The sequence below is a fragment of the Ceratotherium simum genome, chromosome 29 (assembly GCF_057802395.1).
Source record: "Ceratotherium simum simum isolate JZ-2026a chromosome 29, ASM5780239v1, whole genome shotgun sequence".
In the NCBI taxonomy this organism is placed as follows: Eukaryota; Metazoa; Chordata; class Mammalia; order Perissodactyla; family Rhinocerotidae; genus Ceratotherium; species Ceratotherium simum.
In genome coordinates this window covers 951,296-972,714 of record NC_141928.1, presented here as the reverse complement: position 1 = coordinate 972,714, position 21,419 = coordinate 951,296, and the positions used below count along the sequence as shown (strand labels likewise).

Here is a 21,419-nt window from a genome sequence, read left to right as displayed (position 1 = left end):
GCGCAGGCGCAGTGGGGTTAGTAAGGCTCGGCGCAGGCGCATCGGCGGCGCAGCGCGATGGGCGTGGTGTGGTCGGCGCTGCGATGGCTGCCCGAGGCTATCCGAGCAGCCGAGTCCTCGGTCCTTCTCAGCGCCCGGCTTCCTGACGCGGCCACTGGGCGGGATCCCCTGGGCCGCCTCTGCCGCTGTCATGTATCCGCCGGCGCCGCCGGCGCCGCCTCGGGACTTCATCTCGGTGACGCTGAGCCCCGGGCAGGGCTACGACGGCAGCAAGACCTGGCGGCGGCGCTCGTGCTGGAGGGTGAGGGTCGTGCCCGCGGGTCCCCTGCCCCGTCCCGCCGCGCGCCGGGAAGCGGAGGGCGGCCGCCCTCAGCCGTCTCGTCGCGGCCCAGCCCTGCGGGCAGGCGCGGGGAGGGTCTGGGGGAGAGGCCGGGCCGGCAGGTCTCGGCGCGCCTCCGCCGTCTCCGTGCTGAGTGGAACCTTCGTTCTCCCTCGGTGTGGAAAAGACTGGGCTCACCCTGCTGAACCACGGGTGTGTTCCTGGTGGTCCCTGGCTGCAGGGCGTCGGGACACCACGTCTGGGCAGACGCAAGGCCCAGCTGGGTGTCTCAGCCGGAACCCGCGAGCTGCGGGAGTCTTCGTCCACTGCCCATGCAACGGGACAGAAATGGTTTCCGCGTCTGTTTTTACTTCATCTTACGTGTGCCCGTGCATTATGTCGCTGGAGTGTCGTCCCAGCCCTAATCCCTGCCGAGAGGGAACAAAGTTCAGAAACAGTAGAACTCAACCCTGCACCTTCGGAATTGCTCATCCTCCTCGCTGAGTCTGTAGCAGCTGGAGAGATTTCCAGTTGCGTCATTTTCAGTAAAAAGTGTCATTCTCTGTCCGTCCCTCAGAAATGGAAGCAACTGTCGAGATTACAGCGGAACGTGATCCTCTTCCTCCTCGCGTTTCTGGTGCTCTGCGGGCTCCTGTCCTACGTCAGCGTGGCTGACCCGTGGAAAGGTATCAGCTACTCGTGTGGCGTAACATGATGGGTGCGGGTCGTTGAGGGTTGACAGGCAGGACGTCTTGCAGTCTATCTTAACTGCCTCCAGGAGGCGTAAATGTCAGCGGATTGGCAGAAATCCAGCTAGAAGGAAGCGTCCTGTTGTAACCACCTAGCTAGGACGTGGATGTTAACTGGCACTGTCTGATGCTTCCTACGGGTCTGGTGTCAGTCCTGGCGCCTCCCTCCTCTGCGTCTACAGAGAAATCCAGTCCCGAGGTTGAATGCTCAGCCTACAGGCATTCCATGAATTTCATAACACGTGTTTCCGTGTGTTTGGAAAGGACTGGGCAGAGTTCTGCTGAGGATGTAAAAATCCTGAATTTCTCTAAGATCGCTTCTTTAGGAGGAAAGCTAAAGAGCTGCCCCAGGTCGCTCAAGTAGACGGCTTGTTTGCCACCATTTGTACTTCCTGGAATGGAACATTAAGGCCCAGTGTTTTGGGTTGTGGCTTGGGGATGAGGACAGAACTGCCAAGTGCTCTTAAAAGCTTTCATTCTCTTTGGCCATTCTTTTTTTTGAGATCATATTGGTTTATAAGGTTGTGTAATTTCAGGTGTATGATATCGTATGACAGTTTCTGTGTAGACTGCGTCCTGCTTTCCACCAATAGTCTAGTTTTTATCCGTCACCATACATATGTGCCCCTTTACCCGTTTTGCCCCACTCTCCCTTCCCCTCTGGTCACCACTCATCTGTTCTCTTTATCCATGTGTTTGTTTATATTCCACATATGAGTGAAATCGTACAGTGTTTGTGTTTTTCTGTCTGTCTTATTTTGCTTTCGCTTAGCCTAATACTCTCAAGGTCCATCCGTGATGTTGCAAATGGGACGATTTTTTTTTTTTTTATGACTGAGTAATATTCTATTGTATATATATATCACATCTTCTTTATCCATTTTTCAATTGATGGGCGCTTGGGTTGCTTCCACATCTTGGGTATTGTGAATAATGCTGCAGTGAACAGAAGGGTGCATATATCTCTTTGTATTGTTGATTTCATGTTCTTTGGATAAATACCCAGTACTGGGATAGCTGGATCGTATGGTATTTCTATTTTTAATTTTTTGAGAAATCCCTGTATTGTTTTCCATAGTGATGCACCAGTTTGCATTCCCACCAGCAGTGTATGAGAGTTCCCTTTTATCCAAATTCTCTCCAATGCTTATTATTTCTCGTCTTATTAATTATACCCCTTCTGACGGGTGTGAGGTGATATCTCATTGTAGTTTTGATTTGCGTTTCCCTGATAATTAGTGATGTTGAACGTCACTAATGTGATGTGATCACTAATGTTGAACATCTTTTCATGTGCCTGTTGGCCATCTGTGTATCTTCTTTAGAAAAATGTCTGTTCATATGCTCTGCCCATTTTTTGATCGAGTTGTTTGTCTTTTTGTTGTTGAGTTGTACGAGTTCTTTATATATTTGGAAAGTAACCCCTTCTCTGACATATGATTTGCAAATATTTTTTCCCAGTTGGTTGGTTGTCTTTTCATTTTGTTCATGATTTCCTTTGTCTTTGGCCATTCTTGAATCACTTAAATGACTTCTGAGGTATCCTGATGTCCTCTTATAAGGAATCACACCTGTCTAGACGTATCTACGGCCCACCATGCCTCTCCTCTAGGCCTCGTGGCATATTTGAGATGCATGAGATTCTCTTGTTTAGCCCCGAATGGCAGGTCAGCGGAAGAGCAGAAGATGAGACCAGCAAATCCACCAGTCTTACCAGCTCCTCAGAAGGCAGATGTTAACCCAGAACACTTCCCGGGGGTCTTACCTAAGGTACTTTCAATAAAATATGTGGAGTTGTAACGGGTCAGTTCCAGAAGCACTTCAAAACATACATGGTATTTCAAACAGATGGGGAAGAATTCTTTTTCTTCCCATTTGTTTGATGTTTTAACCTTACACTCCTTATTTTGGGCTGGTTGGACAATATTTGGGGAAAGGAGGAGGAATATTCTTTCGTTCCTTTTTCTTTGAACACCTGCTGTGTGCCGGATCCTGTGTTAGGTGACGAACAGACAGACACGCCCCTTCTCTCTCAGAGCTACAGGCTGGCGGGAGAGGCAGGCGAGACACCAGCAACACACAGGAGCAGGCAGGTGGCCAGTGCTGCACATCCTACAAGGAAGAGAGCAGATGCCCTGGGAGATAAGGCTGGAGCGGGTCCTCCAGTCAGGGAAGCCCCTCTGAGGACAGACACTGAATTGCACTCTGAAGGCAGAGGAGTTGCTGGCTCTGTGTAGAGTCCGGAGAGCAGGGCTTGAATGGAGGGAAACGGCCCCGGGCAGTGGCCTAGCTGGGGAAGGGGGCTGGGCTCAGTCCAGACCGGGTCCTGCGGGTCCTCCTGGGCGTGGGCAGCACTGGAGGTTTCAGTGGCACACACATGGGAAGATTGGGAGTAGGAGTGTCGGAGATTCTCACCATGAAGATTCTCTGGCCGCCTGGTGGAGACGTGGTGTGGAGCATCAGGAGTGGACGGCAGGAGGCAGGAGAACTGAGCTGCCTGGACCATGGGGAGAGTGCGCGACAGGAGAATGGCTGGGCAGGACTTCAGCCATGAGAAGGGGAAGGAGGGTGCCCAGGGGAAGGGCCAGCAGAGGCCGAGCAGGACCTGGTTGGGGCCATGCAGGCCTCCGTTGTGGACCAGCCCAGTTCAGGGTGCCTGGGGGCCCCAAAGGGACGTGCACAGGTCGTGGAGTCAGGATCAGAGTCTGGGCACGGGAGACAGGTTTGAGAGTCCCCGGGTACAGGGTTGTGTCGTCTAGAAAGGGTGGAGGAAGGGCCTGGTCCTGGGGTGCCCCCACCCTTACCATTGGGATGGGGAGGAGAGGGGTAGTGGAGACTAGAGGGTGGTCAGGAGGCAGCCAGGGGAGCAAGAAACATGCCCTCCACAGAGAGCTGGTTCCGGGGAGAATGCCTTTGAGAACCAGGTGCCCTGCACCTGGGGACGCCCTGTGTCGCTAGTTAGGGTGTCGACGTGGGCCAAGCCTGCCCCAGGAGAGGATCCTGGGCCCAGTGCGGGCTCCACCGTGCAAGGCTGCCCTGGGGAGAGACAGGAGGCCGCTTTCCAGACTCTCACTCTCCAGACTCTCACTCTCCATCAGTGTGTAGAGAAGGGAGTTTTCAAGCGTGGGGCCGGCCCCGGGGCATAGCGGTTAAGTGCACGTGCTCCGCTGCAGCGGCCCGGGGTTCGGATCCCGGGCGTGCACCTACGCACAGCTTGTCAGGCCATGCTGAGGCAGCGTCCCATATAAAGTGGAGGAAGATGGGCACGGTTGTTAGCCCAGGGCCATTCTTCTTCAGCGAAAAAAAAAAAGGAGGATTGGCAGATGTTAGCTCAGGGCTGATCTTCCTCACACACACACACACACACACAAAAAGCAGACAAGCGTTTCTTTCACTTCTTTGGGCCACTCTTTGCATATTGACTCGTAACTGTAGGGAAGCGGAATGTGGCGCGTTTCCCTATCGACAGACACGTTTCCGCTGCTTGAATTGCCGTGATCCAGTCTCTGGTGTCCAGGAGGGGCTGGATGGTAAGGAGTGAATGTGCACGTCTCTGGTGCAAGGCCTCGGGGAGACTGCCCTTCTGGAGGCTGCGGGGCCTCTCCTGCTGGACTCTGGGCCTGTCCCTGAGACCTGTGTCAGCGACGGTGCTGTGGCAGGGCCAGACCCCATTCTCTCGGCCAAGGGTCCCAGCTCTGAGTTGGCGGCATCTTTAAATGAGAACATCTTCACGGGTTACGTGGGACGCTGAAAAGCAGAGCCCTCCCCCTTGCAAGCCGGCCTGCGTCCTGTCCTCGGGAGGACCCGCCTCGTCACTCCCTCTGCTGAGGGTGGCCACCCCATCTGGGAGAGTGCTGCAGTCAACAGAGCGCCTGAGCCCTGCGCTCTGTCAGCGGCCCCGGTGCCCCTGTCTCCCGCTTTGTTCTGGGGATGAAGTGGGGGAGCCCCGGGGCGCAGGCCTGCAACATTGTTCTTTGAGGACGTGGTTCTAACCCTTTCAGGGTACCTTTAGTGTCTGTGACAGCTTGGAAATACCCCGCGCCAGGGGCTCAACCCGTCATCCAGGGCTGCACTAGCCCGTTGGCGGAGTCTCCATGAGTGTGGTCAGGGCCAGGAGATTGTGCATAAGGAGCTCCTCCTGAATCCGCATTTCGTGAAGAAAAATGAAAATGGTCTCCTCTGGGGCCGTGCTCCTCGGCCAGTGCACAGCGCTCTGTGGGGTTGGGTCTGGTTGGGGAGAGTGTCCCAGATGGAGAAGGAATAGCGGCTCCTAAGCATTGAATTATTTTCATAACTGACTCTCATTTTTGTCTAGAAGCCTCAAAGGCATTTCCGACGGGGACCACCCAACCTGCAGATTAGAGCCCCCGGTAAAGACTCGAAGGGCATGAGGCAGGATGACGCCCAGAGGAGGGAAGAGGCTGTGGGTGCTGCTCGCCAGGAAGAAAACACCCAGAGAACAATCATTAGGTACGAGGAGCACCAGAGATGGGTCTGAACATGTGGAACCACTGTGGCTGGTCCGTTTCGTGTTTCCTTTTCTGAAAAACAAAGATAAAGAACCAGCATGATGTCTAAAGGAGCTTTTCCTTTTGAAGCTGACAATACGTGCCCCATCCTGAGGGCGGGGCCCTGCCTTCTTGTAGCCCTCCATCCCGCATGGAGGGCGAGGCTGAGCCCCAGCTGGGCAGTGACCCCGGGACATTTGGATCTGTGTCCTGCGCTGGCTGACTGCCCTTCCTTCTCTCCTTGAAGCTGGAGGGGAGCAGTGATCGAGCCAGAGCAGGGCACTGAACTCCCTTCCAGAAAGGCAGACGCCCCCACCAAGCCTTCCTCGCAGGCCGCCAGGATTCAGAACCAACCAGGTAAGGCCCCACCAAGCCTTCCCGGGCCTTACCTGGACATTCTGACTGAGAGGGCGTGTAGACAGGCATAGATTGTCCTGGGTGTGCGGTGCAGCGCTGCTGTCCCTCTGCATGCTGGTCATCCTTCCTCACCCAGGTGGGCCCAGGTCCTTGGGGTCACAGGGCCTTTAGAGCTTTGGTGACGACCTGTGGCTCCTTGATGGCCCGTCGTCCTGTGTCCCATGTTGTAGCCACAGGAGGAGTGCGTGTGCGGGGGAGCTCGTGTCCCTGCCTGTGTCTGGGCCACCAGGGGCCTAGGAATGTGACACACAGCGTCTCCCCTGGCCTGGCGGGTTCGGGCAGCTCTGTGGGGTCCCTGTGTTCTGGCACCAGTGGTTGAGGGCCTCCTGGGCGCTGGTGCCTTGTAAGGTGTGTGCAGCCCATCTGCCTTGTTCTGACGGTGCCCTTTGAGGTAGCCCGTCTCTCGGATCCCCATTACACAGACAGAAACTGGGGTTAGGTCAGTGCCTGCCAAGGCCATCTGCCTCGTGTGTGGGGTCTTGCGCCAGGTCAGCTGAGTCCGGGGCTCAGGCTGTGACCCTCCTTCCTGCTGCTGGTGCCTCTGATGGAAGGACGAGGGAGCCCAGGGCCAGGACGTGCAGCCAGGCATGTGGGGGACACTGAGCAATCTTGGGGCATTAAGACTGGATGGCACAGCCATGGCCGTCCACACAATAGGTGTCACACCACACTGAGAGGACGTGTGTGTGAGGCCGTGGACACAGGACACAGGTTTTCATCCACACCAGAACCCTGTGGTTGTATGTGGTCCTCCCACGTGTGGAGAGACGACGTCTCCCCGAATCATCCTGGGGGCGCCCTGGAAAGGCCACAGAGGGGCCTGAGTGTATCTGCTCCACGGTGTTTCCTCCTTGATGACACCTGGAGCTGCTGTGGCAGAACGTGGGGACCTCTGAGATCAGGGGCTCTCCTCGAGTCCCCAGCCCGTCACATTTGACATTCCCAAACCCGGACGGAGTGCGCACGCAGCCACGTGATCCACGACGCTGGGCTGCTGCCTCAGATGCCTTTGCTCACAGCGTGCTCCCTGCGGCCCCAGAGGGTCATACCTGCCCAGCCCCTGGTGGATGTGGATGGGCCCAGGCCAGGCGGACGAGAGTCCAGGCTGTCGTGTGCAGTCCCCAGAGGCCTCGCTGCCTTGGTGGCTGTGTCCAGGTGTGAGGATCTGACCTTCGGTGCTGTGCCCGACCTTCCCTGCTGTCCACTGCTGCCCTGTGGGCCCAGACAGTGTTGCGTGTGTCAGGGTCACTCACTTTGGGGCCATAGGGGGTCTCTGTCTGAGCCCTGACCAGGACCAGGTCCCCATGACCTGCTTCCCTCCTTCCAGCCTCCCCGAACGAGCGTCAGCAGGCCGTGATCGAGGCCTTCCGCCACGCTTGGACCGGATACCGCAAGTTCGCCTGGGGCCACGACGAGCTGAAGCCTGTGTCCCGGTCCTTCAGTGAGTGGTTTGGCCTCGGCCTCACTCTGATTGACGCCCTGGACACCATGTGGATTTTGGGTCTGAAAAAAGGTATCTGCTCGATCCCTAGCATGGGCTAGTTCTCTGTGTGTGACGCTCGGGCAGGGCTGCGAGCCGCACCCACGGGAGTCCACACTGCTGTTTACATCTGACCATGGAGTGGACCTGCTGGGCGGTTCCTTTGTCACCTTACGTCCAGGCGCCCCGGGGACGCTCAGGACAGCTGTCCCCTACGCCCCCTGCTGAGAGCTGAGCGTGGACCCTGGGCAGGCGTCCAGGGCCATTTGCGGCCTGTGTTTCTGTTGCAGTCGGTCGGGGCTCCATGGCGGGAGGTGACACGTGATCTGATGTAGTTGCCAGCTCCTGAATCTCTCCCTGACGGCCTCCTTATGCCACACAGATGGGCTTAAATTGGGATTATGTGTTTTTAGTTATTTCTAAATTGATATTTTAAACACCGTTGTAAGTTTTGTGAATAGGCTGAAGACTACCCCTGAATCTCTCACGTGGTCCTTTGTGTGGTGGCCTCTGACTGTGGACCATTCGTGCTGACACTGCATGGCTCGCCGTGCCTGCGTGCTGGCTCCTTTTCCTCTGCGGAGTTGATAGGCCTCACCCCCTTGCACTAGGCAATGAGAGGGAAACCGTGTGGGAGAAGGATGGGCGCAAGAACGCATGCAGCACCAGAGCTTTGGATCAGATGGGAATGCCAGGAGTGTTTGTTCCTGACCCTCTACTCTTTCATGTCGCAGATTTTGAAGAAGCCAGGAAGTGGGTCTCCAACAAGTTAGTGTTTCAAAAAGACGTGGACGTCAACCTGTTTGAGAGCACAATCCGCATCCTGGGGGGGCTCCTGAGTGCCTACCACCTGTCTGGGGACGACCTCTTCCTGAAGAAAGCCGTGAGTGTCCTGGCGCCGGGCTGGCAGGTGCCCTGCAGGGAGATGAGGCTCGGGTGGTCAAGCAGCATGTCCTTGCTCGAGGGGCCCTGAGGGTGGAGGTTTCCTATTTTCCCTTCTCCAGTTCATTTCCATCTCTGTTTCTGTGGGGGTGTGAGCTGAGGCAGTACTGCTTACTGCCACCACAGCCAGCAGGAAAATCCGCTCAGAGCTGAGTGAGTCCAGCTCACTTCTGCTGCTTTGAGTGTTGGGGCCGCATGAAGCCAGCAAACTCATGTCTCTCCACTCAACTGGATGAAAATGGGTGACGGCTTTGCACCGTGAAACAAAGGCCACTGTGTGACAGGAAACATTGATTCCTCGCTGTGTTGTGTATCAGGAAGATTTTGGAAATCGCCTAATGCCTGCGTTCCAGACGCCCTCAAGATTCCGTGCTCCGATGTGAACATCGGCACTGGAGTGGCCCACCCGCCCGCTGGACCTCTGACAGCACGGTGGCCGAGGTGACGAGCATTCAGCTGGAGTTCGAGAGCTCTCTCGTCTCACGGGAGTAAAGAAATTTCAGGCACGGAGGGGCTGGGATTCTGGCTGGAACGGGGTTTCCTGTGGGAGCGCTCACTGCTCAGCGCAGTAAGTGCAGGTTTGTGTGGACATTGACCCTGGGCCAAGACCTGTGTCCTTTTTTAAAATTACTTGTTAGAGAATCCCATTTCCTCATTGGTAACAGGTGCACAGGCACGGAAGGCATTGGCTACAGGGTGAGTCCTCTGCCCCAGCCCTGCCCTGGTGCAGTCTGTGTCCTTAGGGCCCTGACAGAGCTGACAGCTTCTCATGCAGTGCCCTGTGTGGCCCTGAGTCCACCTGGCAGTATGTCTTGGGGCCTCCTCTGTGCCAGCGCACTGTAGGCCTCCTCTGTTAGGGCTGCGTGGTGTTGGATGTGGTGAGACGCTGGCATTTTCGTAGCCAGTTCTGTGCTGGTGACACTGCCGTCGTCCCGGCCGTCGGCCTCCCCTGGCGCTGTGGTGGCACCTGGAACGGGCAGTGGGGCTCAGGTGGGCGTCTGTCCTCGGTGGACCGCTGGGAGCGGCGTTGCTGTCTCGCGGGCACCCTGTGTGTGACGTGATGGGCGTATGGTATGTGGAGTGAAGGCAGGATCCACGTTTAGTTTTTCTAACTTGCTGCCCCGTTGCTGAAATGTTTCTGTGTGTTGATCCGTGGTGCCCCTTGGCAGTGTCGCTGTTCTCCTGGGTGAACTTCCAGTACGTGGAGGGTACTTCCAGACTGGGTATTCCATTCCATTGGTTTTTTCTTCTTTTTTTTTTTAAATTGAGGGCGAATTCACATATCAAGAAATTCTTCGTTTCCACATGTACTTTGCCGTGTACTCGCACGTCTGCCACCATCACTAGTCTAATTCCAGAACTATTTCATCACCCCAAAAAGAAAACAGGACCCATCCTCCCGTTCTCCGATGCCTTTACCCCTGGACCCACAAATGGCCTGTCTCTCTAGATTTCTCTATCCTGAACATTTGACATAAATGTAATCCTACGACATGGGCCATGTGTGTCTGGCTTCTGTCACTGAGCGTGATGGTTTCAAGGCACATCCAGGTGTCAGAATCTCCTGTTTACGGCCACACAGTGTCCCGTTGTGTGGATGGGCCACACGTGTTATCCACTCATCAGCTGTAACGTTTCGGTGGTTTGTGACTCGGGGATGTTAAGAATAGAGCCCTGTAAACAGGTTCCAACAGGGCACAAGGTTCCACTTGTCCAGGGTCTCGCCAGCACTTGCTCTTTCCGTCTTTTCCATTGTAACCAGCCTAGTGGGTGTGTAATGGTGTCTCATTTAGGATTTGATTTGATAGTGGTGAATGATGGGCAGCACCTTCCCATGTGCCGATTGGCCTGTTTATCTTCTGTGTAGACATGTGTGCTCACGTCTCTTCATTGGTTGGAGAAGCCGTCTTTCTGTTGTTGAGTTGTAATGCCAAAACTCGGCATTTCTGCCATTTGCTCCTAAGACATCCGCCAGGCACCCACATGTTGCCGGGTCTCTACAGTTGCTGGAGACAAAGAGGAATAAAGCGGCCCGCCTCGGAGGAAGCTGTAGATGGGTGTCGGTGGACGTGTCGGGTAGAGACCAGGAAATCAGTCAGGTGCAGGGTTCTGAGCGCTGAGATAAAGCGTACACACAGCCTTGGGAGAACAGACACGTGGTGCTGCCGGGCCATACAGGTGAGCTTGGAGGAGCTGAGGTTGGTTGGGTGTTGAAGGACGAATAGGAGTTCACCCGGTGGACGAGGAGTCCAGGCAGCTGATGTCTCTAGCAGCAACCCTGGGCTCGGAACCAGACGTGCCTGCCTTCCCTCCAGGAAGTGGAAGCAGGTGGCATCCCGGGCAGGAGGTCCTGAGGACCATGGCGGTGGTCTCAGATCCAGCCTTCTTTTAATGGGGGCTGGACTGTCGAGGGGGCGCGTTCAGCCCTGTCGTCAGGCCCGAGGCGGCCACATCTGAGTGAAGGGACCTGATTGCTGTGTGGTGTGGACCATTCTTCAGAAACCCCTGCCAGGTGCAGGTGGCTGACGGATGCCGTGGGCCAGGACCAGCCTTCTCTCCCCTCTGCTGGGAACCCTTCAGTCACGAGGGTGGCGGGACTCACGCAGCCCGTCTCTGCAGCTGGCCTGCAGCTCTGCGCCCCCCGCTCACCCGCACTCTGCCCTTGTCTGCCCCAGGATGCTGCAGAGGAGGTGGTGAGGCACATCCACTCCCTGTCTGGGAAGAAGGATGGGCTGGTGCCCATGTTCATCAACACGCACAGCGGCCTCTTCACCCACATGGGAGTGTTCACCTTGGGCGCCAGGGCCGACAGCTACTATGAGTACCTGCTGAAGCAGTGGATCCAGGGCGGGAAGAAGGAGACACAGTGAGGCCTGTTTCTGCTGCCTTGGGCGGGCTCCCTGGGGCTCCCCGAGGCTCTGCTTGTCCCAAGCTCCTGGGCAGAATCAGCGGCCCTGCCGGGCCCGGTCTTGGCCCCTCCGTGGGGAATGTGCAGGCTTTTTGCAGCAGACGGGGCCCAGACGGTCACGGCAGTCTGTGGCTTGTCAGCACCACACAGGGCTGGGGGTCCGGGTCTGGCCGCGGGGCCCCAGCTCACCCGCCGAGTTGTCTTCCTCAAGGCTGGGTAGGGGCAGCTCTGCTTCTCCGCTCCCCAGGAACACCTGGGCCTCCTTCCTCTTATTACTCTGTCGCTAAAAACGTACGCTCTCCAGGTAGAGAACTGTACCTCAGTTCTGTACGATCAGAAAATACAAGTATCCCTCGTAAGGGAACTGGAATCGCCCAAAGTCTCAAGCCCAGGGATGACTGTGACCAGAAGCCCCGGGGCAGCTCCAGGCTGACCCCCATGGGCATGGATAAGGGCTTCACCATCTGGGCGGTTGTTCAGACAACCGAGGTGGACGTGTTGGGTCCTGGGGCTCCGCAGAGGCTGGTCTTGGCTGGTTAAGAGGAACAGGCCCTGTTGAGGGAGCAGGAGGCCCTGCCCTCTGCCCCAAGGGGCTGCCTTGCCCCAGGCCACCACGCCCAGGCTCAGTGGTGCGGCCCCAGACAGGGCCAGGCCTCGGGGCCTAGTGTGTGCGTGGCAGCTGCCAGTTATGCGTCTGTCCCCGGATAACTGGGGGCGGTGCACCGGCCTGGCCGGAGCAGACAGGGCCTGCTGGTCTGCACAGGTTACGGGAAGACTACCTTGAAGCCATCGAGGGAATCAAGAGGCACCTGCTGCGCAAATCCGAACCCGGGAAGCTCACCTTTGTGGGTGAGCTCGCCCATGGCCGCTTCAGCCCCAAGATGGTGAGCACGTGCCTGGTCCAGGTGGAGCCTGGGGGGACTTTGCACCGCACCCGTTTGTCCTTGTTCCTTCATGGCTCCATGAGTCTGGACTTGGGCGAGAACAATGACATTCTGGCGATGGAGTGTGAGCTGTCACAGGTAGACGCTGTCCCCGTGATGGCAGGGGGAGCTGAGGTCTGTGTCGTGCCACAGGCACCTCCCCCAGGGCCCCACCCCGCCCTCCTGCAGCCCGTGTTCCTTTGGTGTTTATGGGGCGGAGGGTCGGGGACGGCCTGTGTCAGCATTTGCTCCCTCGGAGGCGGGTGTCCTCCTGCCAGCATCTCCCCTGCCCACACTGATTCCAGTGCTTGGCCTGTAGTTCAGTCGCTGGTCATGCTCCTGCGCTGTGGACGTTAAGGACACCACTCAGGCCTGGTGGCTCCTGGGGATGTGGGAGGCCTGAGATAGCGCTGGACTCGGTGTTGAGGCTCGTGTGGCCTCAGGCTCAGCGGTGGTGAGGAGACCCTCTGATTTCAGGACCACCTGGTGTGCTTCCTGCCAGGGACGCTGGCCCTGGGCGCCCACCACGGCCTGCCCGCCGACCACATGGAGCTGGCCCGGGCCCTCATGGACACCTGCTACCAGATGAACCGTCAGATGGAGACAGGGCTGAGCCCCGAAATCGTACACTTCAACCTGTACCCCCAGAAGGCCCAAAAGGATGTGCAGGTCAAGGTGAGCTGGGGCCGGGGTCAGGGCCTGGGTGGGGGCACCACGGGGGCTCACCTGAGTCTGTCTTCTCCCCAGCCGGCCGACAGGCACAACCTGCTACGGCCCGAGACGGTGGAGAGCCTGTTCTACCTGTACCGCTTCACGGGGGACCGCAAGTACCAGGACTGGGGCTGGGAGCTCCTGCAGAGCTTCAACACGTACACGCGGGTGAGCCACGCTCGCTGCCCGTCAGCGTCCCCAGCTCCTCGCTGGTCACCGGCCGGGCGAGGGCGCTGGGATCGGGGAGGGGCGGGCCTGCTGTGGCCTCGAGGAGGCCCCACCCCAGCCCCACGGGCCCCACCTCAGCCTCTCCCTCAGAGTTGAGGGCACGTGTGACCCAGGGTCTTGGTGTCTGGGGTATCCCTCAGTCCTGTCTTGAGGGACCAGTGTGTGTGGAAAGGGTCCCTACAGTGGCCTGATGTGCACAGAGTGTGTCCCTCCTTGACCCTCTGTGTGGCATGGGCAGCACTTTCCACCCAGGGACGACCTCGGGACTACTGCTCCCCAGGATGGGTGCCGTGACCACAATGCCGCCCCCGCCATCTCAGGCCTGGCCATCCGTCTTACAGTCAGCGCCATGGCTCAGAGGATGTCATGCCCTGCCCAGGGCCCACCACCTGCCCTGGCAGAGCCAAGATAGACCTTTGCCCTGTGGTGTGTGAGGCGGTGGGTTCTGGACCCGTGGGGTGACCTCAGGGCCTTTGCGAGGCCTCTGCCGAGTTCTGGATGTGGCACTTTCCATCTGGTCACTTGAGCTGTCATCTCCAGGGGTCTCTGGAGGAACTGTGGCTGAGCTCCAGGGCCGCCAGTCCCCTTGTTGACCTTGGTGTCCTCCACCCCAGACCCTCTCCTGGGGCTGTACGTGGTGCAGTGAGGCAGGGGTTATGCCTCTGGCTGGTCCCCTCCCAAGGGCTGAGCCTGGGAGTGGGAAGCCAGCTGTGCCTGCAGCTGTGACGTTATGGCCTCGGCTCTTGTGCAGGTCCCCTCGGGCGGCTATTCTTCCATCAGCAACGTCCAGGATCCCCGCAGTCCGCAGCCCAGGGACAAGATGGAGAGCTTCTTCCTGGGGGAGACACTCAAGTACCTGTACCTGCTCTTCTCTGACGACCCGGACCTGCTCAGCCTGGACGCCTACGTGTTCAACACCGAGGCTCACCCACTGCCCATCTGGGCCCCTGCCTAGGCGGGATGACTCCTGAGTGGGCACCGCCCGGGGGTCTGACACGTCCTGTCGTCGAGGGCGCCTGTCAGCAGGACCTGGCCCTGGGAGATCCACCTCCTTTGACCTTGGCCGTGTGGTGTCCACCCAGCTGGCTGGACGTGCTCCAAGCCAGGCTGATGATGGAGGCCGGTGTGTGACTGGCCCGGGACGTCTGGGGGCCTCATGAGGTGCTCGGGGTGGCCACTGGGCAGCAGGTGGTCCTCCGCTGGCTCTGGGCTCCTTGTCTGTGGCTCTTATCAGGACACTGTTAGGAACAAGTCAGAAGAAATCAGTGCTGAGATTCAGGTGGTCCTGTCCTGGGAGAGCCTCCTTCCTTCTTCCTGAGGAAATTCAAATCGTGACTTACATTCCTGGAACCTGGATGTCCTCCCGTCACCCGACACAGGGGCTTCGTGGGGGTCCTGGGGCCTCTGGTTGCCTCCTGGGGCTGCTGTGGGTCCCCGGAGCCCATGTTCTGTTCTGAGACAAGCTGAGGGGACGGCCAGGATGCAGCTCAGCCTTTGGGTGTCAGAGCCTGTGAACGTACCCTGACACGAGGGTCTCGGGCGTCTGTGATCTCATGGGCGTTTTGGCTCCTGGCCAGCTTGGTGTTTACACGTTGGACTCAGGGATCCTCCCCCCGTTGCAAGGGCTGGGAGGGGCTGGGGAGCAAGTTCGTCCTGCTCCCCACCCACCCCGATAGAATGGACTTCTCAATCGGGATAAAGTAGATTTGCTCTAACTGTGGTGTTTCCCGTGTGTGTAAGCGAGTATTTTCTGGAACCCGTGGATGGCCCTGGGGGAGCTGTGGTTGGGTCAGGCCTCACATCCTGTCCACTGAGGTCAGGACTCCTGCCCTCACTGGCATGCAGGGGACTTTGGAAGTGTCGTGGGACCCACGGGGCAGGCCCTGGGCCCTGTGGGGCCCAGAGTGGTGGTGAGGATGGGAGGCTGTGCAGGTGCTGTGGCACGGTGGGGTCGCACCTGCACCTGCTCTGTGCGCTTCTCCTCTGGCGTGTGGCGCAGCTGGGCCTCGCGCCTCCTCCTCCGGGTGTGGGCTTGTACTCTGCCCTGCCTCCTTCAGTGTAACCTGCAGGTCCCTCCCTTAGGACTGACCCAGGGCCCTTTTCTGGAGAGAAGACAGAAACCCAGGCCACGGCTGTGGGAAAGCGAGGGGTCCCCTGCCTCCTAGGATCAGATGACCTTGTAGGACAGGCTCCGCTCTCCCTCTTTGTTAAGTGTGAGGCACCCATTGCTCTCTTCATTTCTAGAAGATCCTTCTTCCCTCTGAAGCCGGGTGTCCCCTACTGCTGGGCGTGCCTCTGCTGGGCTCCCAGCCTCGGGCAGAGCTTTGGTCCTCGTTCCCTGCTCCTTCCGGCACTCAGGTGCCTGGTGGCAGCCCCTTGCTTTCCCACAGCCACCCACCTGCACTGTCTTCCTCGACTCACCCAGCCCGGCTCCCAACCTCGCATGGCTTGTGCCTGGAAAGGTGTGCAGGGCCTGTCTCTGAAGTGGCCTCCTGTCCCAGCACTCACAGCTGCCAGCTGCCTGCCCTGCAAAGCCCCCATCTGCTGGAGGGCGTGTCGAGCTCCCTGCTGGCCCCTCGGAGCCTGGGAGCCTCCTCAGCAGCTGTGCAGCAGGACTTGGGACAGCGAGTGTGTCTACCTGGACATCCGGCTGGGCGGTGGGGCCTGAGGCAGCCGAGAAAGGCAGATTCTGCACCCCACACCCCGGAGCCTGGCCCCAAACAGATGGACTAGGAGGAGGGGTGGGATGCAAAGCCACATTCCCTCCGCGGGGCTCCCCGGAGGGACGCTCGGGGCAGTGGCATTGGTGATGTGGAAGGGAATCACTCGGCAGCCTCTCGTGTTTGGTGTTGCAGGTCAGCTGGCCACGGGAAAGGCCCCCCCCGCCCCTGTCACCCCAAAACAGCAAACCACGGGGTTGAGGATTCTGTTTTATTAAGTGTGCAGCTGATTTTAGGAGGTTGTGTGCCACACATTCACCATGTCGGGCTCCCTTCTCCCGCGCAGACCACAGACAGGACACGAGGTGATTGGCCAGGATGCCAGACATTTGTTCTGCCCCGGGCAAGGTGCCTGGCTGGCCACCCTGGGCGGAGCTCCGGGTTCAGGAAGATCGGCTGCGGCTCCTCGCCCCCGGAATCTCTCCCGAGACACTCCCCTGCTGTCCTTTCTGGTCCTCGTTGGGGGAGCGCCCCTCAGGCTCTGTGGCCCCCATGCTGTGCCAGCTGCAGCCACTGCTCATGTCTGGCTGCCCTGACCCACTCACCGATGAGGCTGGCCTCTAGCTTGCGTGCCTCCACAGCGGACACGGGGTCTTCTGGGTGGGACGCTCTGAGGAGCAGGCATGGGGGACCCTCAGCTGGGCAGGCAGACCTGGAGCCTCACGCCACCTCCAGCCCACATCCAGCTGTTGTCCCCGGCCTGATGCAGCAACCCCTCCCGGGTCAGGTCTGCACCTGAGGTCTAGGTGATGGGCTCCCCCCTGGATGGTGATGGCGAGGACAGACGCGCTCAGGTTACTCTGGATCTGTGTCCACGGAGGGAGGCTCCCGTCAGGTGTGCGGTGTGCGCTCTGCCACAGCCCCACCTCAGCCCTCCCCGCGCAGCCTGCTTGTGGGCCGCAGCTAAAGCAGTAACTTGAGGTGACTGCATAGCCTCGAATGGTCCCGTTAGAAAGGAGAGGTGAAGATTAATGAGCCGGATGTCAGTTCACAGTAGGAAGTCAGGAAAAGAACCAAAAAAGGGAGAGGAAATAATGAAGATTGGAGCAAAAATGAAGGAGGTACAGAACTGAGATGTGGATATCAGCAAAGGCAACATCAGTTCTTGTGAGATTCTGGCAAACCCAGAGGGAAAACCCTGGACAGGACCGCTATTGAAGACTGACGGCCACAGCTGGGTCAGAGCCAAGGGTGCTAGGACCCACCCAGGGGCAGTGGCTGCCGGGCCATGACTCACCCCACCACCTGCCCAGGGGTCCAGGTCACCGTTGGAGAAGATGATGTTGCTGGCAGCTTTGAGGTCTGAAAGGGACAGAGCAAGCGGTGGTGGGGACGGGGGACCCTGGATTAGTGACCCGTGGGGCAGATCAGACCCCAGCTGTGCCCCTGGGAGTGGGGGGGCAGAGCCAGCTCAGTGCAGAGGTAAGGATGCAACCCCCCAGCCCCTGCCTTGAGCCTCACCGCCCCCCCCGAAGCTGGTCTGCAGCCAGTCCCGCCGGGGCCACACATCCCACGTGTTCAGGCAGTACTGCTGGCGGAGGGTCTCAGTGAACAGCAGTTCGGGGAAGATGTCCGTCACGTTGTTGCTGGAAAATGTCAGGTTGATCTCGGTGCAGGCCTGCAGGACGCCCCACACTGTGGTCAGGCTGGTGGGGTGGGTCACCTCATTCAGCTCCCCCATCCCTGGCAGTCCCAGGCCCTTACCACCCCATCCCTGGTAGTCACAGGCCCCCAGCCGCCCCATCCCTGGCAGGCCCCGGCCCCCAGCAGCCCCATCCCTGGCAAGCCCCGGTCCCCAGCAGTCCCATCCCTGGTAGTCCCAGGCCCCCACCACCTCTATCCCTGGCAGTCCCGGCCCCCAGCACCCCCATACCTGGTAGTCCCAGGCCTTGGCGTTGGGGCCCAAGCCACAGCCCGTGGGGTCTGCGCAGGCCTGGTACTGTTGGTAGATGTCGTAGCAGGACTCTGTCCCTGAGGAGTTGTACACCAGCCCTGGAGGAGAGGGGGGCTGGGGCCAGGCACCTGGACACCCACCCTGCCCCTTCAGAGGGGGCCTGTGTGCCCAGTGAGGAGTGGGGTCCTTGGTGTCTGTGCTGTCAGCTCCTGCCCTAGCTGCTGAGGGGGCCCACTGGAAGTTCCCCCTCCCAGCAGGGCCTCCCCGCCTGGACCTCCCAGAGGCCCCTTGAAGCAGCACCCCCCGGCTGGGCCAGGAGGGGGTGTGGCCACTTCCTCCCCCAGGGACTGTGTGGGGTCATCTCTGCTCCCTGCCTCCACAGGGCCCTCGCTGGACCTGGCTGCCGCCCGCCTACTCCTCGGCCCACCCGCCCACACCGATGTCGGGCCGCTACACTGGGCAGTGGCCCAGGGCTGAGGGGCAGACGCACCCGCCAGTGCTCGGAGCCCCTTGATCCTCTGGCTCTCACTCAGCAGCCGGTCGCAGCCGACCTGGGGGGTGCCGGCAGAGTGCTCAGCAGGAGACCCCCACTTGCGGCCTGCAGCCCTCCTCCCCGCTTGCTCTTCCCTGGTCCCAAGCTGCAGAGTGGGTGGGAGACCCTCAGAGCGGAGGGCTGGCCGGCACTGACCACCCCAGGGCAGCTGGGCCCATCTCTGTGCTTGGGGCACTGCCCTCCCCAGACTCCAGCCCGCCTCTCCCTGCGCCGGGAGCAGGCCTCCTCGCCTTGACGGGGTTGGCAGGAAGCTGCCCTAGGAAGTCGACGGGGTACGGGTAGTCCATCATGGCCAGCACGGTGAAGGCGTTCCGGGCGAACCCAAAAAGCTGGGTCAGGTCCTTTGGGTCAGAGAGCAGCTGGCAGGTGCCGAACTCCTGGCTGACCGTATCGTAGGCTGCCAGGAGGGGGAGGACAAGGGCGTTTGGAGGCTGCCGCCGCATGTGGGGTGGGGGACGGGGTGTGTGAGGCGTGGCCATCAGGTGAGGGGGGGGGAGGTGCGGGGTGGTCGGCAGGAGGGTGTGCAGCCCTCACCTCCCTGTAGGAACAAGTCCTTGATCTGCCGGAACGCGTCCCGCACACCCTGGGCACACTTGGGACTCTGGCTCTCAAAGTCCTGGAGAGAGGGCTGGTTGTGGCTGCAGCCGCCGCCACGCCCCGGGCTGGCCCACGCCCCGGAGCCCCCACTCACCAATGAGACGTCCCGGAAGAACTGGTGGGAGTCGACGAGGCCGGCCACAGCTAGGACGGGTGCGCTGGCCGCCAGCGCCCCCGCCACGAGATGGGGGTACTTTATCCTCATGTAGGCGCTGAGCATCCCCCCGTAGCTGGGCGGAGGCGCAGGGTCAGGTCCGTGGCCCTCCCACCGCAGTGCACACCCGCCCCAGGGAGATTCTGGCGGCAGCCTTTCCCAGGCCGCCTCTCCGGGCCGGGCCTGCACCCCAGCACCCGCGTCCCCCCCCAGAGCCCGTGGGCGCCCCCAAGAAGGACCTGAAGCATGTAAGACCCACAGAAAGTTTGGCCCTGGGGCCAACTCCACACTTGTTCCTCACAGGGACACCCACCTTCCGCCGAAGGTGATGGCGGGGGCATCCACGGCCCCGAGGTCCCGCCGCAGCGCCCGGAGCAGCCTGGCAAAGTCGGCCAGCGCCTGCTCCACGGTCAGCAGCTCCGTGTGCCCGCGCCGCGTGGACCACTCGCCGAACGGGAGCGACTTTCCGTAGTAGCGCTGTGGGCGGGCGACGGCAGACGCTGATTCCGCGGCCTCCCGCCCAGCCCCCGAGCCCGCAGCCCGCTGCCCGGGGACCCACGTGCTCCGCAAAGATGACCAGGGCCGCCTGCTGTGCTGCCAGCTCCAGGATGAAGCCTGAGTTGTTGGCGAAGGACCACACGTCCCCCTCATTGCCGGTGTAGAAGAAGATGGGCCCCTCGCCCCTTTTCCAGAACTTCTCTGTTGGAGGCAGGCAGGGGGTGGGTGAGGCGTGGGACAGGCCCCCCGGGGTCGCGGGGTCCCGGGGTCCCCAGGGCGACCTCACCTGACACCAGGTACCGCTGGCGGAAGGTCTTGTTGCCAAACCTCTCGAAGTTGAAATGGTCCAGAAGCTGCTCAAAGTAGTGCTCCTGGAAGTCGGGGTCTGTCGCTCTATGGGCTGGAGAGACACGATACTCAGCGGTCGGGGGGACACGGGGGATGGCGGGGAGGGTCCCCGCGGGTCCGCACTCACCCCCAGCCTCCAGGCCTCGCAGCCCCAGTGCCAGCAGCAGGGCCAGGGCCCAGGGCAGGGCTGCCCGGGGCTGGGGGCTCATGTCTGCTTTGCCGGCAGTGGCGGGTCACGTGAGCGGGGTCACATGACTCGCGGGACACCCGCACGTGACAGTCTGGGTGGGGCTGTGAGTGAGCAGAGCCAGCCTAGTTTCCCGGTCCTCCCATAGGTTGCTGGCCCCCAGTGTGTCACCACGGAGACGGTTGCCGTGGGGACATGTGAAGCACGCATAGGGTTCCAGGACCTGGTGCTGGGGCAGGACGTGATCCCAGCGCACAGTGAGATCCCGGGGAGCAGGAGGGTCGCCCTGGTGCCAGCCCTGCCCCACACCTCCCCGCTGGGTCCTCCAGGCTGGTCCTCGCTCAGTGGCCACACGCACCCTCCGCCCTGTGGGGCCGGCGCTGGGCGATGTGTCACCACCACACACACACCCAGGCAAGAAGTGCTCGGCTCCCTACCAGGCCCCCTCCCAGCCTCAGGGCCACACAGCGATGTTCTGGGCCGGGTCCTCCTGTAGACAGCCCACGGGGGAGGAGTGGCTCTCCAGGGCAGGGTCCCTGATGGGGGATGGAAGGAAGCTTGGGAAGATGGGGGTGGTTGGGGACGGGGGTTCCCACGCAGAGGGTCAGTGGCCCTGAGAAAGGAGCACAGGGCTGTCCAAGGGATAGCACAGGGCTGTGGGGCTGCGCCAGGGGAGCGGGCGGGGGGCCTTGGAGCCCAGACAGGAGTTTGGGGTGTACCCCTGGGGGATTGGGCAGCTCAGGAATGGAGGAGGAAGGGGCCAAGGCCCCTGCTGGGAGCTGGGACCCTCTCCCCGCCCCCTCAGGCCAGTCCGTTCACGGGCTCCTCCCTGAGACAGGCCTGGGAGGTGCCAGTACCCAGAGGAGGGAAGGGGCCACCTTTCCCCTGGAGTCCAGTCCAGGGCCTGGGTGACGGGCCAGACCAGCAGAGGCGAGCAGCCAGCTCAGCCACAGGTGGGGCCACATCTACCACAGCCCAGAGCGAGTGTGGGGAGGTCGCCCTGCCCCAGGCTGCAGATGGAAGGGGAGTCACCCGCCCCTACTCCCAAGGCTGTCCCTGGCCAGGGTGAGCCCGGTCTCTGCCCAGGCCCAGTCTGTCCGGTGCTGGGACCGCCCAGGCTGGGGTCCTGGGCTCTGGCTGCAGCCAGGAAACCCACGTCCCCAGACCAGCCCGAGGCTCAGTGGGGAGGACTGACCACTTGAGTTGGCCCTTTGGCTGCCCCTCACACTGTCCCAACACTGTTGCTGTGGCAACCAGCGTGGTGACAATGACTGTCCAGCACA

The 21,419-nt window shown here is 60.3% G+C and overlaps 2 protein-coding genes across 6 annotated transcripts; one reads left to right on the top strand and one right to left on the bottom strand.

Annotated features, from left to right (window-relative positions):
• Nucleotides 1-52: 52 nt before the first annotated feature.
• MAN1B1 (mannosidase alpha class 1B member 1) lies at nt 53-14,900 on the top strand. Its single transcript, XM_014781990.2, is given in 16 exon segments — nt 53-301; nt 897-1,005; nt 2,723-2,838; nt 5,384-5,538; nt 5,824-5,933; nt 7,321-7,506; nt 8,208-8,356; nt 8,733-8,772; nt 8,775-8,825; nt 8,828-8,878; nt 8,881-8,918; nt 11,091-11,281; nt 12,087-12,207; nt 12,724-12,921; nt 12,994-13,125; nt 13,937-14,900. Coding segments are annotated over 16 exon segments (1,962 nt in total). The 5' UTR covers nt 53-190; the 3' UTR covers nt 14,141-14,900.
• Nucleotides 14,901-16,102: 1,202 nt separating this feature from the next.
• DPP7 (dipeptidyl peptidase 7) lies at nt 16,103-20,183 on the bottom strand. Of its 5 annotated transcripts, none has more exons than XM_087418723.1 (13): nt 20,077-20,183; nt 19,888-20,001; nt 19,663-19,802; nt 19,417-19,580; nt 19,044-19,179; nt 18,887-18,968; nt 18,583-18,749; nt 18,290-18,437; nt 17,779-17,897; nt 17,367-17,523; nt 17,143-17,207; nt 16,641-16,711; nt 16,103-16,515 (listed from the first exon to the last, which is right to left on the bottom strand). In XM_087418723.1, the coding sequence occupies exons 1-13, from the start codon at nt 20,156-20,158 to the stop codon at nt 16,380-16,382; spliced, it is 1,581 nt and encodes a 526-aa protein (XP_087274849.1). In that variant the 5' UTR covers nt 20,159-20,183; the 3' UTR covers nt 16,103-16,379. The 5 variants fall into 5 exon arrangements, with proteins under 5 accessions (XP_087274849.1, XP_087274850.1, XP_087274851.1 ...); XM_087418724.1 differs by having other exon boundaries at nt 17,779-17,876; XM_087418725.1 differs by having other exon boundaries at nt 18,290-18,350.
• Nucleotides 20,184-21,419: the final 1,236 nt, after the last annotated feature.